Genomic DNA, 26,259 nt, shown 5'->3' on the forward strand with positions numbered 1-26,259 from the left:
GGGGATGCTGGCGGTTGTAGGAACAAAGGATCATACTTGCACGATTTACTATATTTACTGAAATACAGGCAATTTCTTTTGGATACTGTTAATCCAATGCAAACTTAAAGATAGGAAACACTGAAGGGACTGATTGTAGACCAGTCTGGAGCTCAACAATGTAAAAGTGCCGAAAGAGTATCTTTTCCTGAGGTTAACGTAAATCAGGCTAACCAAGACATACATTTATTTGATACTAATCCAAGTTCCATCTGGTCAGACGCCAATAAATTACAGCTCTCTAGCCTCTTGAGAAAGGACTTACCTTGAACTCTTTGCAGCTTGGGTTTGGAAAAGGTCATTGGTAAGTTCAGAGGAATGTAGTGCTCATGATTGCAAATGGTTTGAAGAAATTCAAACTTGTATTCAACCAGGAGCTGAGGAAAAAAGCCAGACAAACACAAAACACGATTCCAGTTTGACTCATTTGCTCCCACTTCAGTGTGTTTCTTGCACAGCGAATCCAAATAGTACTTGCTGAATCTCAGTAATAAACAACAGATTTTGTTCTGGTCCTCCTAAGTGTCACAGTATGGAACTGTCACTTGAGACAGGGAATTCCTGCCTTCTATTGTCCAGAAACTCCCTCCTCTCTTCTTTCTCACACATCTGTTATATCCAGACTATTAATCAATCCCTCCTTGGGGTTGACTGTTCAACTGTTTTGACTCTTTACATGGTTTTAAAGCTTAGATGCGTGCAGGCTCTGGGCCCAGATAAAGAGGTCTCTGCCTCTAGAAGACTCTCCTGGAATTGTGCTTAAAGGGCCTCCAGGAGTGGCATAAAATAATCCCTGCAGAGCTTCGACTGATGTAGATATGTACAACTGCAAATTGTCTTTCAAGAAATACCCTGCTTACCTTAGGGTCTTTGGGACTGAATCCAGAAACGTAATCATTTATCAAGTTAAAAACAAATCCTCTGTCCATAAGGGTCAAACAGCGCTGCAGAAAACATAATAATATGTGAACAATCATTAAAAAAAAAGAAAACAATAATCTTTAATCTTCTCTATACTACCATCTTGTTAACAGTCAAATTTGATCCGCCAGGCTGCTGTTCACTTTCCAAAATTTACTTGACTCTGTTTCTCTGAAATTACTTGGATGACCTCACTTATGTCTCTAGTGGACAACAGAAATATTTCAAATGAGAGCACATGTATTTCATCTCAGGTTTTGAACAGTTGCTAGGCATGACTAAAAACCCCAAATACCATACAGGGGGTCATAGTTTCTTTCTGTCCTTGCAAAAGCTAAGTCTGCCAGAGTTTTCACCCCTGAGAAAACTGGTTGAGATGACTGAATACCAACATCTGTTTGCTTGTTGCTTACTTCTAATTGTCTTTTTCTTAGAGCCTGGGAGAAGGAAAGAAATTGCTGACCTTCAGGAAGTTAGCCAAGCTAAAATTGACATTCCTGGACTCCTCGGGAATTTCATTATAGCGAATGGTCACGTGAGGAATTATGGCAAGCAGCAACGAATGCAGTGCATGCTGGTAGGAGTCAGGGAACCTCTGGCCTCTGGGAAGCTGAAACCAAAAGCATGTCATATAGTCACTGCTGCAAGCAGGACTGAGACGAGGCATAAGTTTCCTTTAGCATTTGTTTAGGTTATTTCATTTCCTAACAAAATATTGGCACAAAGAAAGCACTGGCTGAAACTCCAGTAGCTAGTAACAGAAAAGGAGGTTGCACGAGCCACGAGGAGATTTAGAACTTTTAAATTATGAAGGACAGAGAAAAAGGAAAAAAAAGGGAAAAGGGAAAAATAAAAGGAAAAAAGGAAAGATCTGATAAGCTTTTCAGCTCCTCAGGGTTTGCATAAATAAAGAGAGTTACATAATTTTTCAGAATGACTTTTGAGGGAGAGTTAGTCTGTGATGGCTCCGTAATGCTGCAAACTCATTTATTTTTACCTTAATTTTGTTTTCTTCCAATAAGTATATTGCCATTGACTTTGCCAACGCTTCAAAGAAAAACCACGAGTACTAGAAGGAACAAAGAATATGATTATATTTCTCAGCAGGACTGAACGTGTTTGACTATGTGGGGATGAAGCAGTGTATGAGGGAGGGTTGACATTTAAACAGCCTTTTAAACTAACCTACTCACTTCTTGCACGTCCCAAATAAGCCTTGTAAAACGGATTTGGAGTTTTAGGACAGGGTTCTGCTCCATGCCAGAGTAAAGCCCTGCGGTGGCTATAAGCAAGCCTGTGCTTGTGCAGCTGGTGCTGTGTGGGTGCCTTTGCTACTTGGAGACATCCTAAAAGTCTCGGGGTGGCCTGAAGGAAACAGATACAACTGGCAAAATGAACCCCTCTTTGCTACGTCTTGCCATGAGCAAGGGAACGGTCTGGTTCCCTGCAAGAATTCCTCTCTGGTGGAAGGGGAGAACCTCAAGGATGTGGATACAAAGAGCTGTCCTGGTAGCTCGGCTCCTGCATGCAGGCTTCGCTCCTGCGGTGGGTTTGGACAGGTGCGGGTGCTGGGCGTTACGTTACAAACCCTTCTCTTCCCGTCTTATACTTTTGGCAGCCAAATACTGCCAATACTTACCTTGAGTAGCTTATTGATGGCTAGAAAATCTGCTGATTGCTTCAAGATGGTGGCCATGGAGAGGACCAGGATTTCGTGGGTCATCTTCGCCTGTGTGGCGCTGGGTTTCTCAGCTCGAAAGACATACTAAGAGGCAAGAACAGCAGCGTCAGCAACGTGCCTGCTCACAGCGAGCAGCTTCACAGAGCAGCGTGTTGCTGTGACCGACCTTTATGAAAGAGCGCAAGTAGTGGTCCAGGCCTTCTTCATGGCACTTGGACACGATGTGCAGGAGAACCCTGAGGAGAAACGTGGTTTGTGTTCAGCATGCAGCAAGGGCAAGCTCCTCCAGCTCACAGACAAAGGCACTGTCCACGCTTTATTCTGTTCAACCCCGAAAGCCTCATCCCCGGCACAGCCAGGTTTACAAAGAGCCCAGTTTTCCAGCCAGCGACTGGTATCTTCTTGAGCTCCTGTGGCTGCACCATCCTTGCCATAGCACAAGCCCCTCAACAGAGCACTCAGAGCTGAGATTGACAAAGCCTTTTCCTCGCTTTGGTCCTGGATGAGGTGCCACCCTGACCAGTTACATTAAATGCTCCAGCTTGCCTGCATGAGGAGGAGGTGAGGCAGAGCGTGTCTCTGCACGGGACACCATCTTTACCCTCAGCGCATGCCAGAATTAAAGGTCTGTGGCAACTTCAACTCACATTGCAGCGAGCTTTCGGCACCTGAACAACACTCAGGTGTTAGCTAAGTTGAAAACAAACATGCTAAGTTTGTCTGCTCTGCACCTAGTTCTCTTTGGCTGGTGTCACCCAACAGTGGCTGTGTCTAGAGACCTGCTAAGTAGAGAGCAAACGCATGCTAAAGATTCATCCATATCATACGGCTTATCACACATTGAGTCTGTCCTCACTGTAAGCCCTTTCCTAATGCTAATGAGAGTGCTAATTAACAACTGTAATACTAAAAAAAAGTTCACAAAATCAATACAAAAAGCCCACAAAATCTCTGCTGAGAAGGGAAAAAAGTCTCCGTGGTTGTTATACTCTGACACCTTCCTCAATCTCCTGAACAGATTAATTCTGAAGGCTCATTTTTACTGAATTTATGTCATACGTATCCTCCCTCGCTTCTTGTTATTTGCACTATACTATTTTCTGGCTGTTGTCTTGCAGTTCACTGGGGACATGCAGACCGTGGAGAACACGCCAGCCTGCTGGAAGCGCTCCAGGGAGTTTATAAAGGCAGCAAGCACCTGGTTTCCTTAGCCAATATGAGGGATTTACATTCCAGTCACAGTCAGAGGGAACAACAAACTACTGCACTTTGTCAGAGACCCCACAGGCCAAACGACAGAGAGAAGATTTTACAAGCAATTTATCAGATAAGATGGATTTTAAATTCCATTTTGAAAGCCTGGATGAGAAAACAGTTGTCATTAAACACGGAGCTAAAACTGGAAAGGAATAAGCAGAGCTTTGAAGAATCTCTAGGGGTGAACTTGGGAGGTGGTCCCTCAGCAGGCAGCTGGAGTCACTCGCCTCCCCATACTTGCCCTCTGGCGATTTGAGCAGAGTGAGGTTACACGGTGCTTTGAGCAGGACAAGTCCCCACTACTCATACCGCACAGCGCAACGAGCTAGGGCAGGACTGCGACCTCAACAGGCCCTGCATCCCTGGAGAAGCAGGCTTTAGGCTCTGACCTTTGGTTTCAGGGGAGCCAGATGCTTTCAGTACGAGGAGGCAGGGCACTTCCTGGAGCTGAAGCAAACATTAAGATCTCCACAGAGTAACATCCAGCACTCTCCTTTGCATTACACTACTTCGCAAAGAAAGAATCAGCCTGGATGTTTTTAACGTATTGATTGATTAACTCGTGTCATGAGCAGAGCGAGGAAGGAAAGGTGCTTTTGGACCTTTTGCTCCCTTTGGGCCCTGTGTGAGCAGCACATCTAGCAGTGGCACTCCTCCGCAATCAAGCCCTAGTCAGCACTGCCCTCTTGGGGCCGCAGACATTGCAGAGCCTTGTTAAACAAAAGATCCCATACTTTTGACTATATACAGCTCTATGGTCTGGGCCAACATGTATGTAGCACGTACTACTACAGTGTAACACGCAGTCCAACGCCAAGGGATTTTTAGCAATATTTCTGACACAGGACTGGCGTGCAGATATGAGACCAGGGAATTGCTCCCTTGGTGAAACCACGTCTGCTGTCTGTAGCCCAGGACACGTGCACGCACTCTGGAGCCTTTCGACACCTCAGTAACTCATCTCTCTTCGCAACCAGAAGCATCCTCACCAGCAAACGTTGCCCCACCTAACAGGGGGAGATCTTAAACCTCCAGAACGAAGCCAAATAAAGTAGCAGATAAGAGAAAAAAACAAGTCCTTGGTCCCAGATGCTATTCTGGGATCTTTCAGTAAGGAATTTGCAGAGCTCTGCAGGATCTTTAACAGAAATGTCATTTGGGAAAACTGCCAATTAATTTCTTGTTATAAGTGACAAAATATCAGCTTTCCTTTGAAAAATAAACTAGGAAGGTGGATTTCCATGGGCATCACAGGCTTAAGTATTCCCTCATCTCCCCGTTTTCTCCACTGCTCCTTCCCAGCAGTTATCTTTAAAATAACACATTTTTCCCCACAGGGCTCTTTTTATCATTTGTACATGCTCCCAGGACAAGGACTCCATGCTGCCCCACGCCACCGGCATGTGCCAGGAGAAGAGAGCAGCTGGTGTTTCACAGTGTCTCATGGGAGCAATGGAGAGCCAATGCTGCCACTTAACACCTTGTACTGGGAAACCACACCCTAACTTGCGCTGCAGTTTGTGGCTTTGCATTTGTAAGTGAAGAAAGATGCATGGTTTACCAGACACTCACATGGTGCAGTTGACAGCTACTTCATCTTCCTGGGTCACATTTGTAAGGACTCTAAATAGTTGCATAAGAATTACAGGTAGAAACTGAATCATTACTTGGATCTCCATGGCGTGCAAACACTAAAACAAATGTTCAAAACACAGACACTTTTAGTTCAATATTTTACAGATGTTGTTAAATATTTATAGGCATAAATATATGTCCACAGACATTTCTGTGGCAGTAGGACAGGCATTAGCATATGCTTCAGGGTGTGGGCTTCAGCCTGCCAGAGGGCAAGAGGACTTGGACCTACACCGCTGCTTACTCATAGATGCATGCCTTCAAGGAGCAACATGAATCACTCAGGGTAGGTACTAATCCTCCTCTCAGATGTGCCCAGGAAGCTACGAGTTAATTAGAGGTCACATGCTGTGATTTGACCCCAGTAACCCAAAGTTTAAGGCTGAAGTTCTGTTCTCAACTCTTCTTGTCACTTGGGACAGTTTTCTGAAGCGACCGAGTTTCATTTTCACAAGTGCCTGTGAAGCAAGTAAACCTGACATCCAATTACTTGCTGTGAGACTTTTCTCCAAAGAGCACGTCTTGATATTGGAAACAGGATTGAGGTGACTTAGTGAAGGTCACAATCATCTGATGCATACACCCTTCACCCATCTCACAGACCTCTTATTTCACCTGGGTCTCAAGGTGCAAGTCTATGAAGACACTGTGTTTCATTTTCAATTTTCAAACCTGCCAGTCTAAAGAAAGGTTCTTAAATCCGTATTGAGGTATTTAAATTACTGAAGTATTTAAATAATTGAAGTACTGGAGGAAGGAGGCCCTAACTTGTGGTTAGCATGTAAATGCCTCCCTCCTTGCAAGGCTGCAGTGAGATTCCTGTGGTTGGACAGGGCTGGGACCTCACCAGTTCCTTCATGAAGCGCTCACAGCAAAGCAACTACTGTTTTAACGCTTGGCTTAAAAACCTGCCACTATTTTTATTGCTTAAAATATTTATGTATTATCTGAAACACACCCAGTAACTTAGTGATGATAAATCCCCACAACTGTGAGTGGAGCTGTTGCTAAAGCAACACACTCGAAAACAGGCTGTTCAGAAAGGAAACAGGGACAGTAAACAGCCAAGAAAGTTATTCCCTGCAGAAGCCTTTGTTGGACCTCCTCCTAGGCCCTTACTCATGCTGCGTTGAACACCGAAAAGCTGGGTCAGGGTCACAGGTCATCTACAATTCAATTTAACTGTAACCGAGTTACAGTCTCACAGATCTTTTTCAGCCGGACTAAAAATCCTATGTTAAATAGAAAAATTCCTAAAAAGAAGGGATCGTGCTACAATTTAAAGGTCTAAATCAGATCTCATGTAGTGGGTGGAGAACCCCCTTGCAGATCTTGCAGACTGTCTGCTGAGGAGTGCCCGAGTCCTCCAGGAGGAAGGTTTGCCATGAGCACGGCAGAGTGATGCTAACTACCTGTTTGCAGCTCCTGGGAAAGGCAGCAGGAAGCGGTACACAAACAGCAGGCAGTTGTGTCAGCAAGCAAAGGAGAAGGAAAGGATTTTGCACAATGCACCAGTCCTAGAGTGCATGTGTCTACAGAGCAGGGGTCTGGTCTGATGGGCCATAAAAACATAAACAAAGCCCACTGAAAGGCACTGTTCACCTTCAGGTATTTAACAAGCTCTCCTGGGACCTCCTTAGCTCCTGCCTGAACCAGCTGGCAGTACTGGAAGAATTTGTGCAAGTGCATGTCCTGGAAGAGATGAAAAGCAAGTTCAGTGCAGCAGCCTGAGCCGTTGCCAGTCCATCCTATTCTTCAGCTTCTACCTGCAAATCCACTGGCATACCTGCAGCAGCAGGCCAAGGCCATGTCTCTAACGAGCCCCTTGTTACTACCTGCGGCACTGCCTTGGCCCCAGATGGCATCTCCCTGGACTACAGTACTGCTTCCTGCCTTTTCCAAGGTTCCCAGTTACTGCTCATCCTTCAGCTCCCAACTAATTTCGAGATTAAGCACAAAACTGCCATTACCGTTAGAGTGTTCCCTTGACTGCACTACTCTGACCCTGTCTAACAGTGGCCTGGAGAAGCAGGAGCCTTCCTTTCCTAGCTGCGATCCTTTGGGACTGCCTCCCTGTCTGCCTCGTCAACCTCCTACAGTTCATCTGAGGCTATCTCTCCCTTCCTGTGTTTGGGCATTCCTCTCCGTCCTCCTGCAAGCTTAAATTTTAGTATTGGGTTATCTAACCCTGAAAAACATCTGGGAACATCATTTGTAGGGAAGTGGGACTACCGTGCTGTTTTCAGCACCGTGCAGAATCAATAAGACCCCAGGTCGGGCTTAGACAACACTGTAAACAAGTTCCAGCAAATCTAAGTGAGGCTGATTGCATCTAGCACTGTACAGGAAGCCCTGCCAAGGGCCTTCCCCTGTGGGCAGTACAGATGGGAGGTGCCCCAGAGCATGCGGGGGGGGGGGGAAATCTGCTGTACTTCACAAGAAGCCTGGGGAAATACAGGCGGCACTGCACCATAAGGCGGCACTGCACACAATGACTGGGCAAAACTGCCTGAACTGATTTTAAAGGGAAATTAGGGCTGCGTTTTCTTGTGAAAAATGTCTGCTGTTGTCAGAAAACTTATTATTTTTCTTAACTCACTGAACAGTCTAATATCTAGGGAAACCTCCCATCTCCATCAGCTCTTCACTCTTTCCCATCATCTAAGCAGCTCTTTTGCTCAAAGGTTTTCTTGGTCTTGCCAGCTACGGTGCAATCAGCCAAGAAAACGCCAACCTCTCCCAGGGCTCAGTCACACAACCACCTTATCACAGTTACACATAGGAGGGACTCCCTGCAAGTGATCCCAGATCTGCTACTACAGAAATATCTCAGTGCTTCTCCACAAACGTGGGAACCCCCTTCCCGCAGCCCCTACAGCAGAGCAGCAGTAGAAATTCAGCAGTCATTTTCTCTGTGCTTGTCAGGGGTCTTTAAGAACAAGCTGCTCAACTTACCTGGGTGTAAATGGTGGAGTTCAAATGGATTTTGATTTTAAACAGTAGCTTTGCTCCATCCACCCACTTCACATCCACACTGGACTGCTGCGAACAGACAACACTTGAGGTCTTTTGTTTAAGGTTGTGGTGAGAAAGCGGCTTTGTGCAGACAGATGCCCGGTCAGAAGGCATTGTATGGGGTGGAGGAACAGGACACCCCTCAATGCAAACAGCAGTGATGCAGCTGCAGCTACACACCACATGTCTGGCACACCATATGCAACCACCCAGTCTGGACAGTCACAAAAAATATTCTCTGCAACCCTTACAACCATAGAAAGCAGAGTAAAAGTGTCCTGGCTCCCATCCCTAAGAACGGTAAGCCTTGGGGACTTCACTGCAGTAGGAATCCTTCCAACCATGTATCCAGGGGATACTTCCCTGAACAGGTAACTGTGCTAAAGATATGTACCGCACAAACACCAGCCCAGAATTTACAGAAGTAACAAAAGCTCAGCTTTCTTCTTCTGGATACGTTTGAGCCCATTTTAAATGAACTTCCTACCCTTCGTGACTCTGCGTCTCTGAGACCCAAGTAGCCAGGTGGAAGGTTAGATGAAACAGCCAAATGTTGCTCCAAGGTGATAATCCGTCCATCCTTCAGCAAAGGCACCCAGGCATATCCTACTGTGGAGGCAATCAATGGTCCAAAGTTAGTATACACACAGCAATGTATGCTTATCTCAAGCTCCAATAAGAGCTGTCTCTCACTCTGAGGAAGTCCAATTCACAGCTATGCAAGTGGCTTCAACTAGGCTGGGATCGATCATGTCAGCCTTGTTAAAGCACATTTCACCTGAGGACTCAGTGAATGAAATTCAGACACAGCACAACCGTGATCTCAGCAACCCAGCAGTGGGTTTCAGGGACAGAAGTGGTGCATAAGGCTTGCACACCAGGACGAGGGCCCCTCTGTTGCCCCAGGACTGGTTGCAAGGAGATTCCCATCCAACTGGACCTGGGTGTGCTCAGTCACTGACACATGCTCAGTGTCAACAGAATCAGTCCCTGAGGCCTTGAGCTTGTGCCAAGCTTTGCTGGTGACTTGACTCACAAAAGGACTCATTGCTCATTGATGCAAGCCAAGTCAAGAACACACAGAAATAGTTGTCATGTTGCAGCAAAAAACTGAACTTCAGTATATACTAAAAACATGTTTTATTCCAGTTTAGATCCATTATTTGTGTCAGGTTGTTTTAAAAAAAGAAAATTCAAACAGGCTAGTATTTTAGTCAAATATTTTTTCATGTCCCTACATTTATTCCATTTTGGACTCGTACACTCCAATAGAAACAATTTAAGAAGCGAACGTACCTTGAGTTTCAACGGTGTCTTGTTTTTTCGATGTTGTCTTTGTATTAATTTCACAGCTGACATGATAGAAGGTGAAAAGCAAATGATGCTTTTGATGGAGGTGAATTGGAAGCTCAATTTTAATCTAAAATGATATCATGACAGATAAGACTGTATCTTTAATTGTGGAGCAATACTTTAAGTTCTATTTTATTTCACAAATGTTATGCTGTATGCAGTTAAACGAGACATGTTTCTATGCATCTTAGATAACTCCTGGCTAACATTTTCATCACATTTGCACATTACTTATTAATGGGGGCGTGTGACTGGAGTGCACAAAGCATGACAACAAAGACAGCAGAAAACAAAATGGTATTACAAATTGAGAAAGTCAAAAGGGCTTTGATGAGCCCTTCTACTGAGACAAAGGGCTGGTGATTATTTTTACCCTCATTTTACCCAGCTTTGGAAAAAGAGGTGTCCTAAAAAGCCACTTGGCTTTACAGGATCCAGGCAAGACTGTTATTTCCCACTGTTTTGTTTTTACCTCATCGTAAAACTCTGGACTTTGGTTGTGATGCAGTACGGCAGCGTATGCATTTGTTGTCAAGAGAGGACCTCCAGGTTTGCCATATATACACTGTAATGAAACGTGAGAAGCTGGATTCAAGGTAGCTGCCAATATAAATTAGCCGCCAAATTAAAACAGTCAGCATCAAAGCTCAGTGTTTTGCTATTGTCCTGTTCAGGCTGGCTGCCATACACTACACAACTGCAAGCAAATGGCAGCTCCAGATCCCTGGAAATAATGGGTACCCACCCTTAATGGCCTGGCATCAGCTTCATCCGAATCCCTGAACTCGGTACAGACGGCAATATTCCTTGCCTGAAATGAGGGAGAACAGGAGAATGAGCTATTGCTACAGATCAGCGGTGTTACCCTAGACCATGCCGCGTCTGTCTGCAGCCCGCTTTCTGGGTTGCTCACCTTTGCAAAAACCTTCTGGTTCTCATACTTCAAATGCAAGGGGTAGACATAGAGGTGGTTTTTGTAGACAGTGAAGGGATAACAGTATTTGGCAACTTCTGGGACAAGCTCCTCCACTTCAACTGCAATGTTCTCACAGCTCTTTTCAAAGGGCTTTATTGGGATATAAGAAGCTGTGACACAATCTAGAAGGGAAGAAAAGCCCAGATGAGCACACATCTGACAAACTTGGGAAGTACGGCTAACGTAATAGGAAATTTGAAGGTCTGAAATTCTGCCATTGCTTCTGAGCACCCACTTCTTTTCAGCCAGAGAGTCATGCGCGTTGACCAGGCAGCAGGATTTGTCCCACTCGCTTTGAAGTGATTTGAGAAAATTCTCCTCTTGATTATGCAACATGGTCCGCAATTGCATTAGCAATACTGAAGAGGAGGAGTGCGGAGGCACAGTCAGGCTCTGCTCTCCTTGCCAGCAAGAAGGAGAGCAAAAAAGTGGCACTTTATTGTAGTTCTGGGAAAAGCCAAAGGATCTTATGAACTGTCTTTTGTCTGGACTGGAGCCACTGCTCTGCCCCAGAGCTCATTGGATTTGCACCTTGACACTTCCAGGAGCTCGACCTATTAAGTTACTTTTTTATAAATCATGCAAATATCACCTGACTGAAGCATCCATCACAAAGGAGAATTCAGCTCAAGTGACGGCCTTCAAAAAGAACAAAAAAATGAAGCCTACGAGAAAACCTTTTGGACAGAGAACTTGACTAGTGAACCTGTGACATGAACTGCCGCAGGCCCGTGAGGTGACACTGAACAGGTCACGAGTCCTTTCTTTGCCTTGGTTTCCTTATATGCAAAGTGGGGAATCACGCTGACCATATTTGTGAAGCCCTCTGGTGCTATAGATGAAAAATGCTACATGAGATTGGTGCAATAACAATAGCAAAAGCAAACAGGGGGTTTTCTTCAGATTTAGGATGCGACAACCAAATGGCAAAGCATATGCACCCCGAAAGTAAACCTTCACGCCTGGACTGTGTCCCTCCACAGAATCCATCAGAAAGACTTACGAGTCAGCAGTAACCACTCATTTCTTATTGCAGCCCTGAGATCCTCCTTTTTAATGGAACAGCAAAACCCCTCCATGAACACCTGAAGGCCAGCACCATTGGTATTTATTTTCAGATCCAAGATCCTTACTTGTGAAATCTAGTGGGATGTCTTTGATGACAATATTTAACTGAGCTGGAATGACTTGCAGTTTTGTCTTCTCCGGTCTGCATTAGGGAGAAAGGAACAAGAGTGTGAATCTTGAAAATTCATGTGCTGAAAAGATCAGCAGGGCTTTTTGTTACTCTCTGAGTATTTTAGAAATTGTCATCTCATGCTTACACTTACTGCTTAAAAATGTATATTACAATGCCTGCTTGGCCTCTGCACCAGTCTCTTACACTTACTTCTTATACTCTGCTAAAAGCTTCAGCATATCTTCATTTGAGAGTTTGCCACTGTCTTGCTTGTAGAGAGGGGAGAATTTTCCTTCAGAATCCAGAGTTCCCTGTGAGTCTTTAAAAACTGGCCTGCAAAAAAGACGGGACACGTTTCCTATATGTTGGTAAACAGGCCGACATCTGAGATCTTTGACATGTCAGGCTGAAGGCCATTTTATCTGGGGAGAGGTTCACTGGCCTGCAACTGTTCTCAATACCTCCAGGTCTTCCCAACACTCTCCCATCCTCACCCGAGGCTTAGACCCCACACAGACTGCAGCACCAAGCAGCAGACAGCAGCACCAAGCAGCAGACAGCAGCACCAAGACCTCCGCCTGTTGTATAAAGCTGCATGTGACATCACTCATTTCCCTCCTTTCTGACCAGGTAAGAAGTATACACCCAGTCCAGCTCAGAAACAAGCCTATTCTGTAATCACAATCCCACTTCAGTCCCCTTCCCCTGAGGCCAAGTAGTAAAGTATCTTCCTGGTTGCTCATCCCCTCATGGGGCCAGAGCTTGGAAAATGTCCCGGGAAAGGAGTGCTCAGTGAAGACAAGTCTGAGGACACACACCAGCTTCCTCCTGAATCTAAAGCAGAATACTGGACTACTCCTTGCATGAGTACTCGCATCTTTGCTCTTGAATCTGTGCAAGTATCTGTGTATACTAAGAACATTAAGCACCCCTACTGCCTTTCTGTGCAAACAACTTCCTCTGAAACCCACAAGGAAGGCGTTCCAGGGATGCAGAGTGACACAGCTCCCCACATCAGGCTGTTGTGCGCTCAACTTCTTGGACTCCGAATGCAGCTCTTTACCCAGCAGGAAGAAATCCAAAGCCTGTCAAAGTCGATGCACACACAGAGCACACCACGAGGCTGAGGCAACCCTTGAAAGAGGGCTGAGGCACTGCACAGGCTGCGTGCTGGCTCCCGAGAATGAACTGCATTCCCGAAACACACTCTTGGAGCTAAGCATCCAATGTCATAGGAAAATCCAGCTCAAGAATACACAGTGTATGCTGTACACTATCAAATCACAGCCCAGTGTGATAGCCATCTGGCGTTCCCATGTCATTACAATCCCTTCTGTTACCATCAAATAGCAATGCAGCAACAGGAGGCAGTGGCAGAATGATAAACTTGTCTGTAGGACCTTCCTCTGTCAGCACAGATGTACTTTAATCAGCCACAGTAAAAGAGCAGCGAGGGAACGGCATCACTATCTCCAGGTCATTCCCAATAACATTAATTAAAGCAGAGACAGAGATGGGAGGCACACCTCAGCTGATTACCACAGTCAGACCAAAAGGTCCTCCACTCTTATCCCCTCCCTGACAACGGCCAGTGCCAGGAGGGAATTTCTGCAACAATCCGCATAGTAGAAAGGGAGGCTGTAACTTGTCCCCAAGAATGTTCTGCCCTGAGATCAGTAGCTACAGGTCAGGAGGAAGGTTACGGTCTTCCCAGCACTGTTTACTTTTCTATATTTTGTTTCTAATTCTAGATAAAGCATTTCAGGCCAATTCAAATTTTGTCTCGAGAATCAGAGCTAGATTCTGCCCTCTGTTGCCTGCATGCAACTTCACTGACTTCAGCAATTTGGCTCTTCGCCCATTTAGCCTGATATCTTCCCAGATAACTTCCAGCAGCAGCTCCCATAATGGCCAAAGCACACTCTGAGACTACTAACCTGGCAGCCCAGCCGAAGGGCATCCTATACTGTCCTAGCCGGCTGCACACCTGCTTGGCTACCTTATGTACCTTCTGGGCAGTCTGCAAAAAATAAGACAGAAGGTTAACATGTGCGACTGCTCCCATGCTGTCCTGGGAAAGGAATAAAGAATGTTACACTCTCCAGGGAGAAGAAACTCTCCAAGTTGCACAATATGCAGCTTTGCAGACACACAGCTTAACAATTTCCTAAGCAGTTGATAGAAAATCACGGCCACTTCACACTATGTGCATTTATTACTTTTGCAAAGATACAAAAGGCATAGTCGTATTAAAACTCCTCTGATTCTACATTAAACTGTCAGGTATAAAAGGATATTAGTAGTATATTTTCCAAATCTGACCGTAACTGGCTCATCCTGTACAAGCTTACAAAATGTGCAGAGGGAATGCCATCGTGTATGCAATGCCCTGACAAACACTGATTTTCTTAAGACTGTTTTTACCGGCTGCAGCAAGGCTGCATCAGCTCTGTCCGGCATGCACAGAGCCTAGTGCAGGCAAGACCATGGCCTCTCACTGAGCACTGCTGGTGTACGTTCCCTGTATGGTCACAGCACCCTCCACAGAGCATGAGAGGCGGGAGAAAAGGGTAAAGCCTATGTTCCACTGCTTCTAAAACATCACTGTGGGAATCCAGCGGGAATGAGCCAGGCACCAGTCTGAAACACCAGGTGTAGCACCAAGCAGCAGTGCGGCCCCTTTCTCAGGGGATGAAGTGTCCCACTTCGCTGCTTCCAGAGCAGGCTCTGCCTTGCTGAAGAACAACGGGGAAAGGCCTCCTTGCTCCAATCGCTTGACTCTTTCAGAAAAAGTCCTCTGCCTCCTTCCAGAGGAAGGAACTGAGTTCTCCCAGGACAGCCTGGCTGATGCCAGCCTGGGAACAGCACAAGCAGCAGAATGGATAAGATCAATATTTGCCAGAAAGACAGTTAAAGAGCAGCAGAAACATCCCATGCTCCAGACAACACTATTCCCAGGAGCAGCAGATAGCATCACTAAGAAGATAACTTTCACAGCCCCATCAGATACCTTCCCCGGGTCCGAGTTTTTCATATACGGCTCTGCACAGTGCGTAATGCTCCCCTGCAGCACCTTCTCCACACGAGCCACCAGGAAGATTTCCACATGAGGGTCAGTCACAGAGAAAACACCCTACAACAAACAGATGACAGGCTGTCAGAGAGCTGGACACCCTATGTGCACCACTAGGCTTGGCTCCTATCAGCTCACCGCCCCCTCCCACAGCCCATGCAGGCCTCACTCTGGGTGCTGCTGACATGGTCAGGCCACGGGGGCTTGCAAGGCTCCAGTATGTATGTGTCACACACAAAGTCATGAAAAACTCTAGCTGGTGCTTTGCTTACTGCTGCCAGCAAGCACAAGTGGCAATCGGCTTAAGACACTGACCAAAACGTAACAAAAGGCCACAGCCCAAGAGAAATACTGACTTCTGCTTTTCTATTTGATTCTTCTGTCCTCTTTTTAGCTCGTGAGGTGAGAGAAATATGGTTGTTTGGTATGGCTGATGGCTTTTGGTGGCAGAGGCCATCTTTCTGGGCTGTTTCTAAACCATGCTCTGTACAACCGTGCAAGGCCATTTACAGCGACAGCTCACAAGCACTGGTCTACGTAGCGAGTTACAACTCACAGCACGCTGCTGAACAGCCACAGCATCAACAGAAATACAGATTAAGAGGAGAAAGTCAGTTCTTCACCCGTTTTATGTAGAGCAGACAAGACTCGGGGACTCCATGCACAAGGCTCTCGCCCGGCGATCGCCCCTTGAAGCCCTCTGCCCCGGGTGTGGAGTTATCCAGCAGCATATCACGGATGGACGGAGGGTTCAAGTCCACATGGAAGTCAGCTGAAATCTTGCAATTATTTTTCAGGTCAAATAAAGCCAAGCTTAGGAAAAAGGGCTCCACCTGGAAATTTGATTGAACGTATATGTCAAAAAGATGCGTGGTACAGGCTCAAGAATATTCACATGCATTGCATTGCCTGCTGGGTTTGCCTTTTGCATCTGTTTATCCCTTTAGTATAGCGTACCAGAATTATACCTTGAAAGGATTCTTACAAATACTCCACGCTTATTTGCTTTATAAATATATGAGACCATTTCTGCTGCATATTCTTGTATTTTGGTCTAGCTAACTAAAAAAAAAAAGTTATTTTAAAACCATCAATGAATTATAAAGAGTGAAAACCATAGCCGTTTTTATGTAAATGGTAAACTATGAGGTCAGGAATAAAAGACGACCCTGATCCATTAGTTAGAACTGTTTATCCTTTGCAATGAGAAAGAACTGCGCTAAAGAATGTTTATGTTCACATGCTAAAGATCACTTCACATGTCACTGACACCAAGTTAATCAGCTCGGCATCGCCCAACTTCAACTATCTGCTACCAAGACACACAAAACGTTTGTTGGTCACTATCACTGGGGCACAGAAGGAAAGTCAGCATAAACCACCTCCCACCCAACAGAGCTCAAATACAAGGTTAAGACTGCTGTGGAACTGCGTGTACATGATCTGCCTCTCAGGAGGCACTCTGCAAGCTGTCTCATACCAAGCTGAACTCACTTTGTAGCTATTGACCTTCACAGCACAAGGCAAGTGGTAACAATTCTATGTATTTTTAGTTCAAAGATCCTAGCAGGCATGCTTCCATGTAAAGATAAAAGTGAAGGCCTGAAGATAAGACTGTAGTGTTTCTGAGACGTTACAGCATAACTTGGAGGCATTACATCAATATTAAAAATGTGCTGATTAGGTCCTGCTCCGGGCGTGATTAAGGACTAATAACAAGAATCTCTGCCATGGGCAGAGCACTCATCAGCTGAGAGTGGCTGAGAAAAACAAGCATGGTGTACTAGCAGATCCCATGATGACTGTGAGCGCCAGTGTGAAATTATCATGAAAAAGACTTTTGCGCTTCTAAGAGGCATCAGACCAGGTACCGTCTGCACAGACTGGGAACTCCCAGGTGGCTCTGCCTCTCCTGTGAGGCTATCTGCCATGCTGGGCATCCTTGCTCAAAGGGTTGACTCCAGCTGGAGGGGGTGCGGGACAGGAGAATAGGGAACACGTCTTGGGAGAGAAGACTGGAAGAGCTTGGTCTGTTCAGCCTGGCAGAACAAAGGCTAAGCAGAGATACGACTACTGTCTACAGACATCAAAGGCTCAGAAAATCCAGGGAAGAGCTTTTTAGACTAAAGCACAACATTGGCACCACAGCAAATGCACATAATAAAATGGCCATGGATACAGCCAGGCTGGGTGTCAGAAGAAGGTTTCAGAACAGGGAAATCCCTTAACACTACGGGAAATGAAATAAAACACAGCAGTGAGTGGTCTGGAGATGGAGCTAAATCATTTACCAACAGGATTTTAACAGGGGCCCAGAACCTCACGGACACGTGCTCCCATTCCCCATATCTCTGAACTGCTAGTTTCACAGCAGTCCCAGTCCCTGGCATACCTAGGCATGTCAGGACCCAGCATCCTGTTAAACAGCAGACAGATCCCTCCTCAGATATGTTTTTGAAACATAATGATATAAAAGGCAGACAAATCCTGCAACAATCCCGAGCCAGCAGACCCTGCCTGTTCAGGTCTCATCAGAGCTCACGGCAGAATGGGACATTTTTATCCATCCAGATTAATTTGTCATAAGTTTTTGTTACAAGGGAGGGGAAAGAAGACAAGGCTGGAAATAAATGCCAGAGCACTCCTTACATTGGTGGGTCCTCCTTCCGATCTGTCACTGAGCTGAGCGAGGAGGTTCAGGGATAAGTCCTGGCAGTACACCACAAAGCGCCTGCTGCACTTTTCCTCAAATGGCTTCACGTCTGGCTCGATTCCTGAGAAGTCTAGCCTCTAGATAGCAAACAAACAAATCTGGTCTCATTAAACATGAAAATAACCCCCTGAATAATGTTAAGGGATCACATTACAGCTAATACTATTTTAACCCATTTTTTAAGTGGTGCAAAAAGCGCAGGACATTCACAAATGAGTGCCACTTGGTGATGCTACGCAAATGCGTTCAGGACATGAATTCCTGAGGATGTATCGATATTTAGCCATCTGGTTTTTAAAGCACAGAAAACTAAACCTCAGTATGATTTCAGTTCCTTCCTGCTTTGCTGTAACCCTGGGGATCTTCCCAAACACCATTTAGAGCTTGGGGAGGAAAGCAGAACATAAGCCGTCGTTACACTCAGAAAAGTATCTTCCACTTTGAAGATCTGACTAGTTTAAGAGAGGGTCCCTGTGCCTGAAACAGACAGAAGGCACAAGCCGTTGGGATTGTGAACAACATCTCAGACTGTAAGGCGTTTCTAGCACAGTGATAACCTGCATGGTGAGAAACAACAAAGACTGTCTGCAGAGCTGGCTGGGAAGTCCAAACAGTCTTGATTATAATCACCTCCTTCCTAACCAATAACGCCCATGGCTGCTCTGTGCCTCAACATAAACCTTCTCAGACAGCAGACATATATGCAGCCAAAACACCGTCAGCCAGATAAAGATCCTTAGCCTTCATACCCACTCTGCTGGGCACTAGGGACACAGAGCTACCAAACATCCTACAGTAGCAGCACCTCTCTCAGTGAGGATCTGGCACAATCATACTATTTTTTCCCTTTCATATTCTGCAGAACCAGCGTGCCAAACCTAGGATGCTGCTTTCTCACAATCAAGCAATTTCAGCAAAACAGGCTGCAATTGTTAATCTAATTCTAGGAAACTCTTCCCATTGTTCTCCCAATTTCCTTTCTGGGAGGGAAGTACCTTGCAGGTATATGTTTCCTCTCCTGGTTTTCTTAGCACCAGGCATGCAAGCATGCACATAAACACCAGCATTGACTGGGGCAGTGATTTCGGGGGTCCACTGTCACAGCAGCTCTGACTTTGACTCACACCATAATGAAGAGCTCTATGTGCACAGAAAGGGCACAGTGAGTTCAGCCTTACATTTGGTTAGAAAAAAAAAAAAAAAGATATCTTAGATTCTCTGCACACTACACTGAAGGATATTTCCATTTTTATCATCTGACTAGAACATATATTCTCAACATTTCTCTTCAAAAAAACTCCTGCATGACACAAAGAAGATAATCCTGGCGCAAAGATCCTAAAGAAGAGAAAAGCTTGCTTTGTATAACTAAACCTTTCAAAAACTAATTACATTTCCCTGTTAAATCAGAATGTTCTTTTCCACAGGTGTGAACAAGCCAAAGCATGCCAGAAAGAAAACCAGAAATGATGGAATAACTTGGAACAATTCTCTAAAAATGTGTTAACAATTGTAACTCATTCCACTGAAATCCCACACCTGGGCCTGGGCAGAGAGGTCAGCAAAGATGTCAAAGCTGAGAAGAAAACAAGCCAGATTGTCAGTGAGCCCATATTCCAGAGCACTGAAAATAGCATGTGGTATTTTTTGAATCTGCATTTCACCTCACGTTTGAAAACTCTCTGGAAACCTAGGCTGTTCCTATAAAGCCCTATGGCCATGTCTAATGTCACTGCTCCATACTCTGGTCATGCTGAACCAATGCAGTATTACAGGCGTCCTTGCAACACCACTGCTACTGCCTCTGCCCTACCATGAGGAACCTCTCAAAGGCCCAGAGGACGGATCTGTAATTCTGCAATATCAGGATGCGTTACACAGAAACCAGCAAAGCCACAGGGAGGCTACCTGTGGAACTGTTGTGAGCGCTCCCTTTTTTTTGCGTTATCAACTGAGCATTGACAGGTTCAGTTCTCACTGACTACCAGCACTGGCACACCAGGGAGGTGGGCACAGATATCCTGCTTGTTGCACTCCTCAGCAGGGACATGGGCTGTGCTTCTATTCTCCAATCCACCAAAAGAGACACTGAATCTGCAAGTGAATGCTGTGACCATACAAGGGAACAGGGAAGGCATGATGCCAAGCAGGCTCTTACAGAGAGAGAAAGGGGGGAATGTTTACCTGCACTTCTGGGTCAAAAGAAAAGAGGTTTTGTCTTCCATCGTTTCTGCTCAGTTTGTTCAGCTGATCTGTTTCTCTTCCATACTAGGACAAAGGAAAGCATTGATATTACTGCCTGGCCACAGAGAGGCAAGCATTCGTATTTGGAAAGAAGAGATGCAAAATAAAATAAGTATTTTTCAGGACCTCCTTGTGATAGGCAAGGCTTCCCAGCTACACCCACAAGCACTGCTCAGTGTGACTAAAGCAATGTGGCTCTGCTAACTGAGAAAGCAGACAGAAGTAGGCAGCTACTCTCTGGATCATATATGATACAGGTGCCATATAACTCCCCCTCAGCAGTCCTATCCAGGACAGTCATCCCTGCTGAGCAGGAGTGATCAATACTAACCACAATGTCCCTCCACTCAGAGTAAGTCCGGTTCTTCTTTGTGAAGAAGCCTCACAATTGGAGATGAGGAGCACGGAGCGATCTGTGGGGGCAGCTTCAAACCTCAGAGCCATCCTAGCTGCATCCTTGGAACAGGCAGATGAGGTGCTAGAGACAGCAGCAGCATCTGATGCCTGCCCAGCTCCCCCAGAGCTAGAGCTTGGGATTGACCTTTAGCATGTCACAGAACATGGAAAACCCCTTTCACAGAAGGGAGAGAGAGAGAACTAGCTATTCTGGCTGGGAAAGTGAGCTCTGCAAACACAATACCTTCATCAGCTCCGGATGCATGCTCCTCTCCAGGCTCTCCAGGATGTTCTCTGATTTTCCCTGGGTACTTGATTCGTCATCTGTAGGGACACACAAAACAGATATCCAAGACAATGGCAGGAGCGCCATCTTATTCCCTACTGCCAGAGAGCATCCTGCAACATTTGCTTACGATAGCACAGGAACACTTTACGAGGACTTTTCTATTCCTCAGAAGTAAGATTTTTCCATACATTACTAGTACCAAAGTGTACAATTACAAGCTGCTAGGTCTTTCCAAAGCAGAATTTTATCTCGGGGCCAGTTTTCCAGGAGTCTTGACACTGCGCCATGGATTTCCTATCCAGAGGAAGGGTCATGTTTCCCTCCACTTTTACTTTTCAGACTATCTACATTTTATTAAGACCTTTTACATGATATCATGTGTTAGCCACATTCTTGCTATTAATCCAGAAATAAAAGGAAATGGTTCTACAGGCACATTGCTTGCATCCTGTTGGAGAAGGGTGAATGTAGGTACTTATACATAAACTAACCTTGCACAGATTCCACAGCGTCTTTCTTCTCTTGCACCAAACTCTCGGCGTTGCTCTGAATGATCTTTCTGAGAGTTACCAGCCACTCTTCCATCTCCTGCTCAGTTTCAGCTGCGAGATAGTGGCTATACTTATCTATCGTCTTGAGTTCAAACGCATAACGGCGCATTTTAGGACACTGGACAAACAAAAAAGGGCAAGGTTTGTATTACACTTTCCTCCACTACTCAGCTCAGTACCTGTTACAAGGCTCTTCTCAGCAAAAGCATCCTAAACTGAAATACCAAGATGGGAAAAAATCACATCACAATGCAAGCATCCTCCTCGCCACAGCACCTACCCTCTAGCAAGTACAAAGAGTTTTATGACTGCGATCAAGCATGGCTCCGCGGTTTCCAGCTTCTCTGAGAGTGGAAGCAAGCCAGACTGAACCACAGTTGTTGCGCTGGGAGAAACAGGACCAAGCTCCTCCTTATATCATGAGATCTTTAATATTCATCCAGGGAAGCCAGGAACTGGATTTGTCCAGCACAGTAAGTAATGCTGCACTCCAGGATACTTAGAGGCATCTATCTAAAAGCCAGTGTGGTTCAATGCAACTTTTCTGAGATCTGCTGGCCTTTGAACAGCATTTTCAATGAGAAGCCCAGGCAAATCCAATGCAATATGGGAAGTACATCCTGTACATCACCGAGGCACGTGCACTATTGCTTTTATTGCATTCAGAAAGATAAATACCTATGGAAATGAACAGCTCTGACTCATCTGCGCTGAAGCAAAGAGCAGCTGTCCTGCACTAGCTCCATCACACTCTGTGCTTGAAACTTGAGCAACGGCAGAAGGCACACCAGCTCTTCATTGCTGCACTTCACTACCAGAACAACAAAGCAAGCCCAAGTTTAAGCCCCACACAAATACCTGCGCCTAAAACCTTACAGGCCTTTTACAGCTGAGAAGTCCCAAAGGGCTCCATGTTTGCAAGCGCCTATCAGGACCTAACTTAAGAAACAACAAGCCAGTGCCTGCAGCAAACAGAGAAGGAAGGTGCACAAGACTAATTCACACCAATTAGATACTGGCCCCAAACCTCAGTTGTGTCTTGGAAGGCACCTGGCCTACAATAAGCAGGTAAAGGAGACAGACAGCTGGGAGAAAGAAGATAAGGCAACAATGAAATCCTTCGATTTACTCTGACAGCAGTATCTTCTGTTTGCTGTCCGTCTGGCCAAAATGATGGCACCGCTATGCAACTCTTTGCCTGGCTTTTAATCAGATTGTCTGATAGAGCAAACTGGCTTTGAGTTATTTTTTAAATCCATGTCTTCATCTCTCAATGTTACAGACTTGAAGAAAGCATTTCTGTCTCCGAGCTAGCAAGGCATTTGCCCACTTACACCCATGCAGAAAGCACACCTACCTGAACAACGTCATTGCAAGCATCCAAGAAAATGCAGCCTTTGGATTCTTTTGATATTTTCTCATCTTTGTAGGAATTAAGAATATAGGAGCCATCTGTGAGTTGTGACAAGTAAAAATACCTCCTCTTGAATACCTGCAAAAGCACACAAAAGTTTCTCGCATGCAAGTATTCACTCTGTTGTATATCACTAGTGACAGCCTCATTTTCAGAATCTGCCTTCCTCCTACTGAGAAAATACCCCACCAAGAAACCCTGATGACCCTAGGGTGTTGCAAATTTATCACTTTTGAGTATTACTTGCTTTTTTTTTAAATGAGAGATTGCTGCTTCATCTTTAATTTTAACGTCCTTGCTGCTATTATAAGTTCATCCATCTAAAGCAAAGCCCCAGGGCTTCCAGTCGACCCCTCAGCTGGCTCCAGCCTCCTTCATCTTTGCAAAGCAATGCTCCTCGGTAAACTAAGATCAGCATACTGCTTGAAGATTCATCCCACTCTACAGTAGATATTTCCAGACCCTTTTTGATAAAGGCCTCAGTTAGAATTACAAAGTAATGATCAGGTAGATTTTAGAACAAAGATGTGGGAGCCCCTGAATGCAAGGCAAGTAACACTCTCTAATCCAGGCTTAAATTTTGTTTGAAAAATACAAACCTATTTTCATGAACTTGCTTTGGGTTACCTTTCAAATCTCACTCCAGAAAGCAGTAAGTTTGGGAGAAGAGCTCCTGTGTCTGAGCTATTGATTCTTATGAAGATCTTGAGCTAATGAAAAAAAACCCACTCTCCAATATTTCAGAATGCCTTCCCTTGTGTTTGTCAGCCAATAGACACTGGACCATAATTCAGGAGACCGTTTTGGCAGCAATTAAGGTAGCAACATATGCTGTTCAGACTATAAGGAACAGTGTGTATTTCATAGTTGCTGGAGATCACTACTAGGAGAATCACGCAGGAAGCCAGGGCAAGGGGGATTGCAACAATCAAAGCACTTCCACTGTACTGGTAGATCTCTCTCTAGATTTTACAGGTCTGATATCCCTTATGAGGTATGAGATTTCATGCTAAGCCATTTGAAACTTCTAAACCTGTTCAAGGGAAATGCAGAAGCAAGCAGCAAACACTATTCCTATCATCTTTCCCCCTCCTGTAAGCACTGCCATCAGAAATAATTGTTGGAAGACTATGACCATTTGGTATGAATAATATAAACCTAAGAACAGAGGGAACATCCCCTCTGATCAGGCTACAGATGCTGTTAGTGAGCATGGCAATGGTAGAAGGACAGCTAAAGAACTGGGAAAGTCCATTTTGGCAGAGACAAAGAAGAGAGAAAATCCTTATGCCACGGTACAGTGCAGCACACTGAATTGGTTCAAAACACAATACAAGGCACTGCTGGGCCAAACCAGGGAAGTTCTTCACAAAGGAAAGGTTATTCTGAAATAAAGATAGGCAGCTGTAGCCTAACTACCTTTCACTTGCAGGCTGACCCACCACAAAATACATTCTGCGTGTGCTTAGCAGCAGTGTGAGGTACCAATGGCTCAGTACATCACAGTAATGAAAGAGTCAGTGCCCAAAAGATGGGTAGGTCTGCTTCTGCAATAGCACAGCAGCCTCTCAAAGTGCCAGTAAGGTTGAACACTTTCAACATCCTCAGATTTCTCACACTTGCCTTAGGAGGTGTTTTGAAAGCCAGCTCAGAAAATGGCCACTGATTTTGTGCAGTTTGATCTTTGAGTTTCACTAGAGATTCTGTGTACCTTCTTAAAAGAACTGAAGTCAGCGTAGTTCAGACAGCATCTCTGAACGCTGGGTGTGAGATGCTGGGTGCTGAGCCCATCAATAAATACTACTAGGACCTCAGTCAAACATGTACATAACTAACTGCTTCGAATATATAATGATAACTCCTCCAGAAGCGACAGGGGGGAGAAATGGCTAGCTCTTTGACCTTGCTACTCAGAAAAGCAAAGGATTAGAAATTCCTGTTCTGTCTATGGCTTCAAGCTCATGAGGAGTAATTTTAAAGCTCAAATTAAAATTGGGCGCATGAATTGTCCTGTTCCACTTCTCATGCGTACGCAACTTGTGGAATTGCGCCTCAGAACAACTGAGCTTCTTGAGATTTACTAATATTCTAACAAAGCAAAGAGCCTCGCAGCAGCCATCCTTCAGATGCAGAGTTGAGCCTGACTACCTAATAGTCTCTTTTTTCCGTAACAAGGCAGCTGCATAGTAAAAGAACAGACAGACATCTTGCCACAGCAAAAATCTGTGGTGGAGCTATTAAAAACTTCCACTGCAAAATCTGAGCAACGTCATGCTGGATTATGTACAACGGAGAATAGCAGACAATGCAGCTGTTGCTTTTCAGGTCAGTAATTTTCTGCCTTCTCAGTGACATCATCCCTGCTTTTAAAGCAAAGACTTGTCATTTAAATTTAAAGCTGGTCTCCCTGCATATTTCCTACCAGAGAGGAAACTAGCAATTCAGAGAGCCTTCTCTGTAGGACAGCTGTTTCAGTTATTTAAATTGCCTTCCTCTTCTGGGCCTCAGCTGCTCATTCAGAAAACAATCTGAGGTTTACTAGAACGTGCTTTACCTTTTTGTTCGGTTTGCCTGTCACGATTTGAAGTACATTAGTCTTATACTCTGGGGAGGGAAGGGTCAAAGACTGTTTCCAGACCGGGTTTTTCAGTCCAGCTTGGGATATTCTGCAAGAAGGATGGGCATCCATCCAAACCAGAACCCAACAGTTGCACTCCTGCTAGCTTTAGAGATGTAGTCTGCACTTAAGAGGGACCGTGCTCCATTCACAATTAACATAACGCAGGATCAATCTCACCTTCATGGTAACAGTGATCGTGCTATTTACATTTGCTTTATGCAGCCAGCCTTGCTTTATCACACCACCCTTCTGGGAGCACAGTGACGAGGAATCCTAGGAGAGAGCAGATGATCAAAGCAAGAGGTCACGTTAACTGCCTCCCGCGCAAAGTTCCCCTTGGACAGGAGGGGTATGTCTACTCCAGAAAGTGATCCTGTTTTAACTACAACAAGACAGCCAATGTACATGTAACGATTACAGCCATATCTACAACGTATCACAAGAAATGTAAGGGTTACTTCTTTCCAAGAAAAAGGCAAAATAGGCTGGCCTGGGTCACCTTTAAAAGGAAAAATTGCACCCACACTGACAGAGCTGCATCAGAATTTTGCAATTAGGAAACACGCATTGGTTCTTATGCAGTATTTCAAAAACCTGGGGAAGGGGAAGGGGAAGTAGGACATTTTCAAAATGGTCTGTTTGACCAGTTGCAAAATGCAGAACTCCAGATTTATTTCATCATTTGTTGTTGTATAAATCAACTTTCTATGTTAAATTTAAGTAAGCTTCCCCCCCACCCCCCCAATAAAGTTAAACTTCAACTGAAATGTTTCACATTAATCAAAACAAAAAGTTTCAAGAGACCCAATCAATCTGTTCTTGGAATACCAGCTGGGATTTCAGTCTCTGGTCCTGAGTCCTGGTCCTGGAAAGGAAGAATGGCCCTCCATCCATACTTAACT

General features: G+C 45.1%; 1 protein-coding gene across 3 annotated transcripts in view; it reads right to left on the reverse strand.

Annotated features, from left to right (window-relative positions):
* DOCK11 (dedicator of cytokinesis 11) overlaps window positions 1-26,259 on the reverse strand; it is an 88,878-nt gene that overhangs the window by 36,120 nt on the left and 26,499 nt on the right. For 2 of the 3 annotated variants that reach the window (XM_068957599.1, XM_068957601.1), the window contains exons 6-30: window positions 25,535-25,630; window positions 22,681-22,815; window positions 21,264-21,441; window positions 20,728-20,807; window positions 20,028-20,111; window positions 17,780-17,920; window positions 15,754-15,963; window positions 15,068-15,190; window positions 13,995-14,077; window positions 12,268-12,390; window positions 12,011-12,087; window positions 10,815-10,999; window positions 10,647-10,712; window positions 10,374-10,466; window positions 9,845-9,968; window positions 9,036-9,157; window positions 8,489-8,575; window positions 7,136-7,225; window positions 5,471-5,589; window positions 2,808-2,877; window positions 2,600-2,725; window positions 1,958-2,029; window positions 1,424-1,570; window positions 900-983; window positions 305-416 (exon numbers count right to left, since the gene is read on the reverse strand). In XM_068957599.1, coding sequence (XP_068813700.1) covers window positions 305-416; window positions 900-983; window positions 1,424-1,570; window positions 1,958-2,029; window positions 2,600-2,725; window positions 2,808-2,877; window positions 5,471-5,589; window positions 7,136-7,225; window positions 8,489-8,575; window positions 9,036-9,157; window positions 9,845-9,968; window positions 10,374-10,466; window positions 10,647-10,712; window positions 10,815-10,999; window positions 12,011-12,087; window positions 12,268-12,390; window positions 13,995-14,077; window positions 15,068-15,190; window positions 15,754-15,963; window positions 17,780-17,920; window positions 20,028-20,111; window positions 20,728-20,807; window positions 21,264-21,441; window positions 22,681-22,815; window positions 25,535-25,630 — 2,827 coding nt within the window. The remainder of the gene's footprint in view (window positions 1-304; window positions 417-899; window positions 984-1,423; window positions 1,571-1,957; window positions 2,030-2,599; window positions 2,726-2,807; window positions 2,878-5,470; window positions 5,590-7,135; window positions 7,226-8,488; window positions 8,576-9,035; window positions 9,158-9,844; window positions 9,969-10,373; window positions 10,467-10,646; window positions 10,713-10,814; window positions 11,000-12,010; window positions 12,088-12,267; window positions 12,391-13,994; window positions 14,078-15,067; window positions 15,191-15,753; window positions 15,964-17,779; window positions 17,921-20,027; window positions 20,112-20,727; window positions 20,808-21,263; window positions 21,442-22,680; window positions 22,816-25,534; window positions 25,631-26,259) is intronic. The other variant, XM_068957600.1, reaches the window with a different exon arrangement.

This window comes from Struthio camelus, chromosome 11 (assembly GCF_040807025.1).
Source record: "Struthio camelus isolate bStrCam1 chromosome 11, bStrCam1.hap1, whole genome shotgun sequence".
NCBI lineage: Eukaryota > Metazoa > Chordata > Aves > Struthioniformes > Struthionidae > Struthio > Struthio camelus.